This window comes from Macrotis lagotis, chromosome 2 (genome assembly GCF_037893015.1).
Source record: "Macrotis lagotis isolate mMagLag1 chromosome 2, bilby.v1.9.chrom.fasta, whole genome shotgun sequence".
Taxonomy (NCBI): domain Eukaryota; kingdom Metazoa; phylum Chordata; class Mammalia; order Peramelemorphia; family Peramelidae; genus Macrotis; species Macrotis lagotis.
The window spans coordinates 245985393-246000241 of NC_133659.1; the positions used below are offsets into that span (position 1 = coordinate 245985393).

The window sequence follows — 14849 nt, forward strand, 5'->3', positions numbered from 1 at the left end:
TAACCAGTCAGGACCCAAATAGTTGCTTAGAGAGCACAAAAAGCTTCTGATGATTGATTAACATAAATTTAGGAAGACTTTTGTTCAAAGAATCACTTCTCTCTGTTAATAAAGATGACTTGGTAAGCAATATGTTGGCTTCCCTCTTCATTTTTCCCCTTGAATTTTCTGCCAGTGTCTTCTCTCTTTTGGCAGCCCCCCCACCCCCAGCAACTGGTACCAAAGAAACACAGTGCCTTAGCAGCATGTATTTCCCAGAAAAGTTTTGAGAGGGGAATCTATGAATGTGATACCCAGTCACCTTTTGCCTTCCTTACTTTTTCATACATCCTTTACCACCACCCCTTGTCCCGCCCTCCATCCTCACACAAAGACATTTGTTAAATTTTGTCCTTTATCACTTTTTTTGGGGGGAGGGGGATGGCATTTGAACTCAGGTCCTCCTGACTACAGGGCTGGTAATTCCATCCACTGTGCAACCACAACCTAGCTGTAACCCCACCCCTTTATCACTTTCTAATATGTCTCCTATATGACCCTTTTCTTCCTCTAGCATTGCTGCCTCCCTGCTGCTGGACATCATCTTCATACTTGGATTATTGAAATAAAGCATGTGGTTATTCTATACCCTGCCTCAAGTCTTTGCCCACTCAGTTATCAGAATGTTCTTAAATACATATCTGTGTATTTCATTCTCCTTTTCAATAAACTGGGGTGGCTTCCTTTCAAGGATCAAAAATAAAATATTTGCATTCAAATTTCTCTATAATTCAGATCCTTCTGTCTTTCCAGTCTTCTTGCAATTTACTGTCCTCATTGTACTTTATGATCCATTGACACTAACTGCCTTGATATTTCTGAAACTTTGATACTCTTCACTGGACATTTTCACAGAACCCTCCTCTTCCTCATTGCTACCTCTTTACAGCTGAATCCCTCTTTTTGCAGAGTATTTCCCCATCCTTAATTTTAGTGGCTTCCCTCCATAATTGTTTTCAATTTACCCTGGATATATTGTATTTGTATATTATGGCCAATTCTTTTAGAGAGCAGAGGTGTCATTGTTGTTGTGCACAGTGTGCAGTATATAGTTGGTATTTAACAAATGTTTGTTGATTGTTTTCTTTTTCTGGGTACAAGTTATGTACTGGAAAGCTGAAAATGGATTTTCCTAGTTCAAGAGATGCAATCCCTGGAGTGATGGTTGAGGTATGAAAGAGACACATAGCAGAATCAAACTTATGTATCTCATGTGACCTGAGAATAGTTTGTGACTATGTTTATGACTCTGGAAACTCCTGTCTGAAAAGGAAGTATTTTGAATTCCCAAGATACCATGATCTGAGAATCTAGCATTCTCACCAGAAAAGTGAGATTTCCTCACCAATGCAAGCTTTGAGAGTTGTCTTATAAATATCTCTGACTCATAGACTTTCCTCAACAGTGTGGTGCTTCTTAGAGAAGAAAGAGTATGTTTAATGTGATAATCTCCCTAAAGCAGAAGACCTAAGCCACATTCTAAGAGAGTAAAAAGATCTAGAATGTAACACCTCTCCCACCCTTATTCTTTTTTTTTTGGGGGGGGGGTTGCAAGGCAAATGGGGTTAAGTGGCTTGCCCAAGGCCACACAGCCAGGTAATTATTAAGTGTCTGAGGCTGGATTTGAACGCAAGTACTCCTGACTCCAGGGCCGGTGCTTTATTGGCTGCGCCACCTAGCCGCCCCTCCCCCTTATTCTTTAAAGAATTTATAATTATATTAACATACTAACAAACCTGAAGTATAAAATTAAATAATTTTACAATATATAAATATTCCTTACTTAAAAAATAATCATAGTAATATTGTTATGTTGTGGAAAATGGCTGTAGTGAAAAATGACATGGCTCCAGGAAGGTCAGAGAAGTCTAATTTAGAACACAGAGAGGCAGCAGCAAGGCAGAAAATGACCAAAATAAAGATGTGGACACAGAGACTGCTTTAACAACATGTTCCATGGAGAAGATGATGGCAAATTAAAACTATGAGATCAGGGGTCAGATGATCTGGACCTTGTGAATTCTTCATGGGAATTGTTGGGAATTGTGCAGTTGGTACCATTCAAAATCAACAGTTTCACAAAGGGTCTTTACCTTTTTTTGGTTAATAGAATAAATATAATGAACAAAATGACTATTTTTATGTGTCCTGAGTTTGTTAATATATAATTTTGAATATGTTTTGTCTTGTGAAATTTCGAGAGAAAGGAACAAAAATCTTAATCTATGCCTTTATTTCATTTTTGATATTTTTGTGAGAGGAGAATCCATTATACTCAATTTGGGGGAAACTTCTAGAAATGGACCAGATTTAAGCTTTGGCTTAGACCAATAAATCAATCAGAAAGCATTAAATATTTATTATATAGGGATATAAATAAAAGGGGGGGGGAAAGCAAAAACAATTTATTAGAATTAACTTGAATATAAGTATAAATAAATACATCCAAGATATCTAAAGTAGATGGAAGAAAATCTTCCCCAGCAGGGTCATAAAAAGTTACCAGTAAAAGGTGATATTTGAGTTTAGTATTGGGATTCTAAGAGGCAGAGGGGATGAAGAACATCCTAGTTCTGGGACAACCAGTATAAATTCAAGGAAATAGAAGATGAGTGTCACTTTAGGAGCAGCAAACAAACCCAGCTTAGCTTACCCTTAGTACTCATAGAGAAAAGTAAAATGCAAGAAGACTAGAAAGTGACCATATTTTGTGTGAAGATCTTAATTCCCTCCCCCCCCCCCCCCCCATGCTTATATTGATTGTAGGGAAACACTGGAGTGTATTTTGAATGGGCTGGAGAGAGTGATGTTAGATAATGATATAGTCAGACCTATGCTTGCGGAAGGGAAGAAGCAATCTTTAAATAGCTTCTATATGCCAGGCACTACTAAATCCTTTACAAATATCTCATTTGATGCTCTCAATGATTCGGAGGTATTGTTAATGATTGCCTTTGAGGAAACTGAATTAGACTTGTCCAGGGTCCCACAACTAGTGTCAGAATCTGACTCAACTCAAGTTCTTTCCTAATTCCAGACCTGATGTATTATTGTGTTTCTTTGGCTGCCTCTAGGTTAAGTTTTGTATTTTTATCTTATCGGGACCAAAGGCATCAGCAGGATGTCTTAATTTGCTAATAGCCTAATTCTCTCCTCTAAAATGATTGAAGTCCAATTGGAAGACAAGAGTCAAGGCAAGGAATCTGGATTATTATAACCCACATCAATTCACAATCCCTTCAGGTGGGAGGCTCTGAATGATAATTACAGCACCAAAACCGACTCATATCTTCCTTAACTGGCATTATCTTCTGTTCTCTTATTTTCCTTTTAGCTATGGATTTGAAGTTCACTTCCAAGATATGAGGAAAAATCACTTAACTGAGTTTCAGTTTTTCTCATTTGTAAATTGATGATAATATACTTGCAGTATTACGTCATAGAATTGTTGTGAGGAACAAATGAAAGGAAGGTACCAAATTAGTGTTACCTTTTTACCTTGAAAGTGTCACCTTAAGTCTTCTGACATCTCTCCTTAGTCTTGCTCTTACCTACCCATCTCTTTTATCTGATTGCTATTATTAGGAACCCTCCCTTGATTAATGAGGTGGTCTACTTCTCTTTCCTCTGCATCTCTACTTTCTACCAATAAAATCTTGAATGATTTGAGAAATGCACAGGTCCATTCTTTTCTCATATAAATTGAGTTTAAGATTTTTTTCTTTGTAGAGAAAGGTGAGAAGTGTGGGTGGGATAAGACTAACAAAAATGCACTTAAGGAGTCAACAGGACAAACCTCTTACCTTCCCCTTCCCCAGTCCTCTACTGTCTCTATCTCATTCTCATAAATTTTCTGTCACTAGGCTCAAAGATGGTCAAATGAGTATGCTCTAGAATATTCCCATCAATTATAAAAATTACATAAGACTCTTTAATGGTTCAGTCCCCACCTTCCAAAATAACAGCATGAAAATTGGGGCTAGATACTCATCTCAATACAGACTTAGGAAAGATTACTATTAATGGTTTTAAAATCAAATCAACCATATTAATTAAAGTAAACATAATTGTTTAAATAAAATAGAAGCTGTAACTGGGTTAACAGCCAGTCTCTGTGATCTGGTAAAACAGTGAAAAGAAGAGCTGCTATTTGGAATTTCTCTCTTCAAGGCTACCAGTGGTCTGTTGCTATTCAGCTGGTATCTGCTCCAGTTCACTCCAATCATAAACTTGTTTTCAATTTTGCCTAATTGCCTATGTACTCTTCTATTTGAGTCTTACTTTCATCTCTCTCTCTCTCTCTCTCTCTCTCTCTCTCTGTTTCTCTAATAAAATGTAACAATTTCTCCTCCCAAGGAGCTCACATTCTAATAGGGGAAGTTCAACACTTGCATTCAAATACAGAGAAAAGATTCTTTCTTCAAACACTGCAAATCACAAAATAAACTGAGATCTTTCTCCTTAGAATGTCCTGAAATACAGATTCAAGATCCAGAGCCTCTAGTTTCCTAGATCTTTTTAAGATGCACCTATGAGACTGGTTTTGGGGTTCCTAACCCCCCTTTTTTAACTTCTTGGGTTATCTGATGAAATCTATGAATCCATTCTCAGGGTAATGGTTTAAATTTCAGTTAGAGGTTAATGAAAATAAAGAAGCATTTTTTTCCCCATTCAAGTTCACAGATCCTCTGAAATCTTTCAACAGATTACAGGCCACAGGTGTGGCCTTGATGAACATGTACTAAGTATATGAGAGATACAAAAATACATAAGACATCATTAAGAAATTTTTAATCTAGTAAGAAAGATGAGGAGCATACAAATAACTATACTATGTCATGTCTGTATAAGTAAAATACCAAGTGCTTTGAGATATTGGAGAAGGAAGGGAAGGATCACTTCCAATGTGTGGGCTTATTAGTGAATACTTCATGGAAAGAGGCCATGCCTGAGCTGCATCTTTAAGAATGACCTGACCCCAATTTCCCACCATGGAGGGGGGTGTGCCATTTTATTAAGATATCTTAATAAAAACCATTTTAATCACTCCAAAAAAAAGGCTCAAGTAAGTAAAAGGCTACTACAAATAGACCAGGAAAGGAAAAGGTAAAGCTGGGAAAGGTACAATCCTTTTTCTACCCAAGTTCCTTTTCTATCTGTCTACTCTCAATCTTGTTTTTTCATTGGGCCTTTGAACACACTATATTTTACCTAAAGATAAAAGAGTGAGTGTTGAAAGAAGGAAACTTTCATAGACTGTCCACTTGTAACAGGAGGACTTAATAATATAATACAGTGCTTTTGAATCTTTATGAGAAAGAGCCTCTTCATAGCCTTGGAAGATCAATGTTCTTATTTTAATATAATTTGGGTTGAGAGAAATCAAGTCAATGAGTATTTACGTTTTTATTCTATGTAGGACACTGAGAAAAAACTCATAACTCTTAAAATCTTTTGGTGATCCTTAACCCAATTCATATTTTCAAAGAGTACACATAATGTACTCTTAGGTAATGAAAATTTTCAGAAAACCAGGAAGCATTTACTAAGAGCTATGTTATAAATTATATTATATTACATTATATTATATTGATTATATTATCTATGATTATTTTACTTTGTTGTTCAGTTATTCTTCTTGACCCCCCCATGGACCATAGCAAACTAGTCCCTTCTATCCTCCATCATCTCTCAAAGTCTGCTTAAGTTCATGATCATTGTTTCCACAACACTATCTATTGCATTCTGTTTTCCCACTTTTCCCTTCAGTCTTTCACATCAGGTCTTTTCCAATGAGTCCCATCTTTTCATGGTGTTATCAAATTATTTAAACTTCAGTATTTGACCTTCCATTGAATAACCTGGATTAATTTAGGAATTAACTGATTTTAATCTCCTTGCTGTCCCAATGGACTTTAAAAAAATTTTATTTATGGCAATGGGGTTAAGTGACTTGCCCAAGGTCACATAGCTAGGCAATTATTAAGTATCTAAAGTCATATTTGAACTCAAGTCCTTTTGACTCCAGGGCCAGTGCACCATCTACTGTGCAACTTAACTGTCCCCACAAGGGATTTTCAAAGTCTTCTCCAGCACCACTGTTCAAAAGTTTAATTCTGTGAACTCAGTTTGCCTTATAGATCAACTTACAATGCTATTGGAAGAACCATAGCTTTGATCATATCGATTCTTTGTTGGCAAGGTAATGACTTGCAATTTTTAGTTAAGCTGTTCAGATTTGCCACAGCTTTCCTTCCGAGGAGCAAATGCCTTTTAATTTCATGCTGCAATCATTGTCTTCAGTGATCTTGAGCCCAAGAATAGAAAATCTTACAGTGTTTCCATCCCTTCTTCCTCTATTTGCCAGGACATGATGAGACAGTTACCAAGATCTTAGATTTTTTTTTTATGCTGTTTCAAGGCAGTTTAATATAGTCTCCTATTTCATCTTCATCCAGAGGCTTCTTAAATCCTCTTCACTTTCTGCCATAAGAGGTTTATCATCTGCATATCTGAAATTGCTAATATTTCTCCCAGCAACCTTAAATCCAACTTTTGATTTGTTCAACCTAGCATTTTTTTTAACATTATGTACTCTGAATGTAAATTAAATAAGTTATATGACTAAATAAACAGTCCTTATATTCCTTTTCCAGGTTTAAAATAAATTATTCTGTGTTCAGTTCTATTGTTTCTTGGACCAAATACAGTTTCCCCAGGAGACAAGGTGATCTAGTACACCCATCTCTTTGAGGGTTTGCCATATGTTGTTATCCACACAAAGATTTTAATGTAGTCTATATGAAGCAGAAGTAGATGCTTCTCTGGAAGTCCCTTCCTCTTTCCATTATCTGACAAATGTTGACAATTTGTTCTCTAAGTCCTCTACCTCCTTCAAAAACCAACCTGCTCCTAATTCTTAGTTCACATATTGTGGAAACCTAGCTTTCAGAATCTTAAATATAACCTTTCTGGCATATGAAATGAAAGCACTGTTCATTCCTTTAGGATGGGACATACATTGAATTTTTCCACTCTAGTGACCATTATTAATTTTCCAAATTTGCTGGCATATTAAATATAGTACTTTAATTTTTATTGTTTTTTTGAGGGATTTTTTGAGTATAGCACTTTTAACAGGGTCATCTTTTAGGGTTTTAAATAGTTCTGCTGGAATTCTATCACCTCCACTATATTAGCAATTCTTCCTAAGGCCCATGACTTTATTCTCCAGTATATCTGGCTCTAGACCAGGAATCATCAGGGTTATTGGTGATGTTAAGATCTTTCTTATATAGTTCTTTTGTGTATTCTTGCCTCCTCTCAATCTCTTCTGCTGAATTATGTGAAAAATTCCCTTAATTATCTCTAATTTTCTTGAGATCTCATCTTTCTCATTCTATTATCCCCCCCCCCCCTTTTTGCATTGCAACAGACTTGACACTCCTTGTTTTTCCCTGGAATTCTGAATTCAGTTGGGTGTCTACCCTTTCCCCTTGCCATCTTTCCTCAGCTATTTGCAAAGCCTCATCAGACAGTCATTTTCTTTAGAATAGTTTTGGATGTTGCCCCCTATTCAACAGTTCAAACCTCTATCCACAGTTCAGACAATCTACCAGACATAATCCTTTAACTCTATTATCACTTCAATTTCACATTCATAAAGGATGTTATTTAGGTAATGCCTATATGTCTGATGGTTTAATTCTTAATTTTGCAATAAGCAATTCATGATTAGAACCACAGTCAACTCCAGGTTTAGTTTTAATAGATTTTATAGAACTTTTCCACTTTTGATTACAAAGTATATAATCAATTTGATTTCCATATTGGTCATTTGGTGATATCCATCTGGAGAATTGCCTTTTAGTTTTTAAAAAAAAGAATATTATGACCAGTGAGTTTCTCAGGGGCATTTGGAATTTCATCTCTAGTTGTGAAAGGAAAAGACTTGGCTCTTCCCCCCACCCCAAAGCAATGGGGTTAAAGTGGCTTGCCCAAGTCCATACAGCTAGGTAATTATTAAGTGTCTGAGGGCAGATTTGAACTCAGGCAGTGCTGACTCCCGGGCCGGTGCTCTATCCACTTTTCCACTTAGCCACCCCAACTTGGCTCTTGTTAAAGGAAATTCAGCTATCAGTCAGCAGGTAGGGTGGGATGATAGGGCTGGGAGACTTACTACCACAAAGAAATTCACTTAATTGCTCCTTGGTATACCCGATCATCATCCTCAGTTCCCATCAATTTTTTTTTATTTTTGCAAGGCAATGGGGTTAAGTGACTTGCCCAAGGACATACAATTAGGTACTCGTTAAGTGTCTGAGACTGGATTTGAACTCAGATCCTTCTGACTCTAGGGCCAGTGCTCTCTCTACTGGCCAACTAGCTGTCTTTATCACTGTTCTCCAAAGCAAAGAATTAAAAGTTTGTATATTGAGAGACTTCCTTCCATTCCCCAAATGCTTTAAAAACTGACTTCAAAATTCAAATAGTCCAGTGAGGGACTGAGGATAATACCTAGATTTTGGGATTAGGATACTAGAAGGATGATTATTGGTATCTTCCACAGCAATAGAATAATTAGGAAGAGGGGGAGGCTTAGGGGGAAAGATAATGTTTTGTTTTGGACAAGTTGAGTTTAAGATGTCTATAAAAATATCTAGTTTATCTAATAGGCTGAAATGTGAGCCTAGATGTTAGGAGTATGGAATGATTTTCATAAAGCCAGATCTAACAATATCAGTCCCCTGCTAAATAAACAATTTGGCCTCTTTTCTTACCTTTCCAGCCTTGTACTTGAACATCCTCTACTCTATTTGTATGACTTTCTTACCCATGCTCTCAGATAACACTTTATCTTCAAAAGCTGTGTCTTTTTTATTTTTTAGGCAGTGGGGTTAAGTGACTTGCCCAAGGTCACACAATTAGGAATTATTAAATATCTGAGGTCTGATTTGAACTCAATTCCTCCTGACTCCAGAACTGGTACTCTATTCACTGTGCCACCTAGCTTCCCTAAAGCTGTGTCTTTTCAATGACTGAAGACAGGCATACAATTTCCCTCCTTTATCTCTGAGATTACCTCCAATTTACCACATTATCTAAATATTCTTAGACATTTATATCTTGTTTTCCTCATCAGAATGTGAATTCTTGAGCACAGTTAAAAGAGGTAGTCAAAGCAAAGAGATTGCTCCCCATCCTTGTGGAAGGAGAACCCAGAATGTCTTCTCCTGGTAACCACTCCCACAGCAGTTCCATCATTTTAGGTGATCTGGTCAAGTGCAAAGCACAGTCATTTTTAAAAGACCCAAAGTGTGCTTTGGAGAGGAAAGAAACATGAAATTCGAGCTTCGAGTTCCACCTAGTGGCCAATTTCCACCCCATACTTTTCCATCTGTGTCTATGCAAGAGAAATTCTGTAAAGATGCAGAATTAGTACTAATGTTTTCAAAATATTTTTGTTCTTATCACATAATAACAGTCAACACTCATATATTATTTTATAATACCAAGTATTATTTAATTTCATTATTTTACATATTTTTTTCTGTATTATCACCTAATCAGAAAGGCATTCATTGGTGCTTTGGTATGTATTGACAGACACTAAGTGCTGAAGATACAAATGCTTTCCAAGAGCTGAGAATTTTGTGGTGTTTCTGCAGTGGTTTTTCAATCCAAGTTTAAGTCAACCACCATTTATTTAGTGCTAGACTCTGTGCTAATCGATAGGAACTACAAATGAAGGAAAGAGAAAAGTCCCTGTCCTTAAGAAATTCCCAGTCTAATTAGGGGAAATAATATGCAGACACTTATGCACAAATGGGATTTATGCAAAGGTAAACTGAAGGAAGGCACTCTGATTAAGTAGAACTGGGAAAGGTATCTAAGATGGGACTTTAGCTGAGACTTGAAAGAAACAAAGTGGCCCCAAAAGGTGAGATGAGAAAGGGACAGTTTTAGGTGTGGAGGCAGACAGTGAAAATTGCCCAGAGCTCAGAAATAAGAGCAATGTGTTGGTTGACACACATTCCCAGCAGGGAAGTCAGGGAATGTACATCCCAGTAAATGATTATAGCATAATAGTCTTAAGAGTTAGAAGGGACCTTGGAAGGGCAATATATACTATGTAATATAACATTGGGAAGCAATTTGTCCAAGGTAGCATGACACAATCAGGACTAAATGTTAGATACTCTCTGGGCTTTCTGCAACACTATATTGTTCTTGTATACCCATCATTTTACTGTCTTAGGGTCACCAATGACTTTTTTTTTTTAGGTTTTTTGCTAGGCAATGGGGTTAAGTGGCTTGCCCAAGACCACCCAGCTAGGTAATTATTAAGTGTCTGAGGTCGGATTTGAACTCAGGTAGTCTGACTCCAGGGCCGGTGCTCTATCCACTAGGCCACCTAGCCACCCCACCAATGCCTCAAGTCAATGGTACTTTTCATCTATCCTACTTCCTAAAGATAAGGGATAAAGAGGCATAATTAAAATGCTAAAGACAATTCATAATCCCAATTCCTTTCCTACCTTTAACTAGATTTTCATTGGCAACCCATCCTCTTTTCAACTTCTTAACATGAGCATTTTCTTTTAGGTCTATTCCTGTTATCCCCTCTATTAACCCTTACTTAACATTTTAATTCACTCCTGAAGTTTCAACAACTATACTTCAATGAAAATAACAAATCTCTAATCCTATTTTCTCTTCAGAACTCCAGACAACACATCTCAAGTGTTTTTTTTAATACGGTATCTCCAACTAGATATTCCAATAACCAATATTCCTTCAAATTCAACGTGATTTTATTTGGTGCATTATTTTCTTCTTAGCTTGCTTTTCTTCCTGGTGTTATTGTATCCTATTGATACTATTATTCACTTTATACCTCATATTACATATTTAACTTTACAGTCTTAACTCCAAAAACTTCCAGATTTTGTTGATTCTATTTACCTCTTGAATCCATCCCTTGTTCTCTATCACTACTGTGACCTCCCTAATAGTTCTCATTACCATACCTTGACATTATAACTTCAAAGTCTCCCTACCTCAATTTTTCCTGCTGCAATCCTGTTATCCTTGTTGCCTGAGTAACTTTTTCTTAATCATGAAGCTAGGCATTCAACTTTGCTTTTTCTTAGAAACCTTTAGCAGTTCCCTAATAACTACTAAACAGTTCACACTCCTTTGTCTGACATTTAAGGCTCTCTAACTTTGTGCCACTAATTTTCTTGCCTTATCTCCTATTACTTCTCTTTATGTTATCTATGCCTGAATTAAAATTGATCGTTACTTACTTGCCTTAATAGGTACCTATCTTGAATACTTTCCTTTCCATCTGTTGAATTCCTATCTATGCTTTAAAGTACAACCTAAATACCACTTTGATGCCACTTCCCTTAGCTCTCTCTCCTTCCTGATTGTAATGACCTTAGACCCTACTTAAGTCTCAAATGTACTTATGAAATATGATGTATTGTCTTAGTTTCCTTTTATTTGAGGGTAAGAGCCATATCTTCCTCTTGAATAGACTGGCAGCAGAAGCACCTACGAGGGAACAGTAAGAATTTATTCTTAGTATAGAAGAGTGAGGCTGAATACATTGCTATTGTCAAGACATATTTTGGGTCTGGAAAAAACTATCAGAAAAGCCCTCATCCTTAGTTAATTAAACATTGAATGGGATAGCCTAACATGAATATAAGATGGGTTGTTGACCAAAAATTAAAACGATCTTTAGCATTCCTACAAATGAGCTATGAATACCTATTTACCTGACTGGAGAAGGAAAAAAGAAAGCTAACAGAGACTTCCTCCAAAAGTATAACTAGTTTGTATTGCACAGATGACTACCCTTTTTGCCATCTGGACTGGAATCTTGGAAAGGAATTGAATAGTAAGTTCTTCTGTACTAGAATTAGTCTTAACTTTAGCATTGGTAGATATTGCCTGTAAGCACTAAGTTTCATATAGCTTAGGAATCCTGAATTTTCTTTTTTGAAGGCTACATACTCTGTTGCCTCTGAGGTGCCTTGGGCACATACATTAACAATTGCCAAATGATTTTTTACTTATGACATCCTGGAGGCTGATAAAGTTGCAGTGAGCTAAGTCCCAAGATTACATGTTACCTAGATCTGTAATGTGCCTATCATTTTCTAGTTTTTAAAATTTAAAGTGAAAGGTATTGTTATCTACAATCTACAAACGAGACTTAAAAAAACCGGACTAATATCTGAATATACTACTAAAAAGAGAGAAGGGATCTGGGGATATCTTGGGTAGATTTGAACTAGCATTTATCTCCCAGAAGTGGCTGATAGCCTGAACAAGCCAGACCTGTTTGGTTGGTTCTGTCCAAGGGCTCGGCTCTTAAATGGTTGTATTCAAAGCCTTCACTGTGCTTGGCTGATTTCTGAAAATGTAGTTCTTGTGCACAGGATACTGAGTGAGGCTGAAGCAAGAAACGAAACGCTTCCGCCAAGGTCACATGACATTTTGGATTTTATACATGCACCAAATAACTCTAAAAACATCCTATTTTTTTAATGTCAGATTTTTCCTCCGGTGGGAGTTGCGAGCACTGACGGATCCTATTACCATCCAATCCACTATCTCCTTCACTGAACCAGACAGGGGGCTGGTTTTGTTTCAGTTGCGTGGCCCCTCCTCCCTTCAGCTAAATCCCTAGTCTCTCCGCCCGGTTTTTTTCATTTTATCAAGCTACAGTTTGGTTAAAAGTGGAGCGAACCCGTAGAAATAACTCGCCCAGATAAACAACGACGCCATCCTCTCAGGGAGATGTTTACTTAACCACTAAGGCGTTTCCATTCTTGTAGCATTCGGTTACGTTTTAAAACGAAAACTATTTGCCCCGGATGTTGAGAAATCAAGCTACTAGTAAGAGGCTAATTACAGGCTCAACCTTCCATTTTAACGTTAGGAAAATGCCCAAGTTAAGAGAAACCTCAAAATACTCAGCTTTAAGCACTTTCCTCACCACTCCCCAAACCTATGTAGTCCGCCTGCTTTTAACTCACCAAGTAACTTTTTTCCCGGTAACGGTTATGTGACACGCTCTTTCTGAAGTTTGTGAAGTGGCTCTGAAAAGAGCCTTTGGTTTCGGATTCTCCCGGGCCCTCGAGTCTTTACTTGCTCTTGGTCTTATGATGGCTCTCCGTTTTCTTTGGCAGAAGTACAGCCTGGATGTTGGGCAGGACGCCACCCTGAGCAATGGTCACTTTGCCCAACAACTTGTTGAGCTCTTCATCGTTACGGATGGCCAGCTGTAGATGGCGGGGAATAATACGGGTCTTCTTGTTGTCCCGGGCCGCGTTTCCCGCAAGTTCTAAGATTTCGGCGGTCAAATATTCCAAGACCGCAGCCAAATAAACCGGAGCTCCGGCCCCAACCCTTTCGGCATAATTGCCCTTTCGCAGCAGGCGATGAACACGACCTACTGGAAACTGCAGGCCCGCTCGAGAAGATCTTGACTTCGCTTTGGCGCGAGCCTTCCCTCCTTGCTTGCCACGTCCAGACATTGCAAACGAGTTGCAAAACTTTAAGGCAACAAAACACAAGGAAAAAAAACACTTAGCTGAAAAGAAAGCGTCAATGACAGCCTTTTTATAGGTTTTCAGACCGCAGCCTTCATCAGCTGATTGGCTCCCGAACGGTGTAACTAAAACAGCCAATAGAAAAACAGCATTGAAATCTGCTCATTTACATGCGCTCTTTTAGTTTATGACGCCACCTCTACTGTTTTTCCAATGAGAAAGAACCAGCCCCTGAGTCCTTATTTGCATATTGGGTGTATAAATAGAAGGAACCCTCTCCTTTTCCTCATTACTCTGTCTGAGTTGATACTTTTAGAGAATGCCTGAACCTTCTAAATCCGCTCCAGCTCCTAAAAAGGGCTCAAAGAAAGCTGTGACTAAGGCCCAGAAAAAAGATGGTAAGAAGCGCAAGCGCAGCCGCAAGGAAAGTTACTCCATCTACGTGTACAAGGTGCTGAAGCAGGTCCACCCCGACACGGGCATCTCTTCCAAGGCCATGGGCATCATGAACTCGTTCGTCAACGACATCTTCGAGCGCATCGCCGGCGAGGCCTCCCGCCTGGCGCACTACAACAAGCGCTCCACCATCACTTCCCGGGAGATCCAGACGGCCGTGCGCCTGCTGCTGCCCGGGGAGCTGGCCAAGCACGCCGTGTCCGAGGGCACCAAGGCCGTCACCAAGTACACCAGCTCCAAGTAGACGGGTCTCTGTTTACTGAACCCAAAGGCTCTTTTCAGAGCCACCTATTTTTTTCACAGAAGTGCTGTAATGTTTCTGGGTGCATGGTAGCTTGTAGGGTGTACTCATGCGTGATTCAAATTTGGTTTCTAACCTGGAATTCTAGTTATCCGAAGTATCCATATTTCTTTCCTTTCCATATACCCAACCCATGTATGTAACAAACAGTTTTTGTAGAGAGGGTAAAAATAAGCGACTGATTAAAATATTGAAAAAGTTTGAAACTATATGGATCTCTCTTTTGGAGGGGGCGGGTCAGGGGGTGTCCTCGCATATCTGTTAAAACTTTTGTTTACATTCAGCTCTGATTTGGGGTGTATATGCATATATGTAAATATATATGTATATATATATATATATAATATAATCCTTTCCATTTACATTTATAGTTATGTATATTTTCTTGTCCCTGCTTACTTCTCTCTGAATGGGTTACTATAGTCTTCACACTTCTTTATATTCATCACATGTCATTTCTTACAAAATATTAATATTGCATTATA

General features: G+C 38.0%; 2 protein-coding genes across 2 annotated transcripts; one reads left to right on the forward strand and one right to left on the reverse strand.

Annotated features, from left to right (window-relative positions):
• Positions 1–9537: 9537 nt before the first annotated feature.
• On the reverse strand, positions 9538–13658 carry LOC141514653 (histone H2A type 1-J). Its single transcript, XM_074225630.1, has 2 exons — positions 13092–13658; positions 9538–11598 (listed from the first exon to the last, which is right to left on the reverse strand). Exon 1 carries the CDS (start codon positions 13590–13592, stop codon positions 13200–13202), a length of 393 nt encoding a protein of 130 aa, XP_074081731.1. The 5' UTR covers positions 13593–13658; the 3' UTR covers positions 9538–11598; positions 13092–13199.
• A 212-nt stretch (positions 13659–13870) lies between these two features.
• Positions 13871–14570, forward strand: LOC141514654 (histone H2B type 1-B). Its single transcript, XM_074225631.1, has one exon. The coding sequence runs from the start codon at positions 13927–13929 to the stop codon at positions 14305–14307; it is 381 nt and encodes a 126-aa protein (XP_074081732.1). The 5' UTR covers positions 13871–13926; the 3' UTR covers positions 14308–14570.
• The last annotated feature ends 279 nt before the right edge of the window (positions 14571–14849 follow it).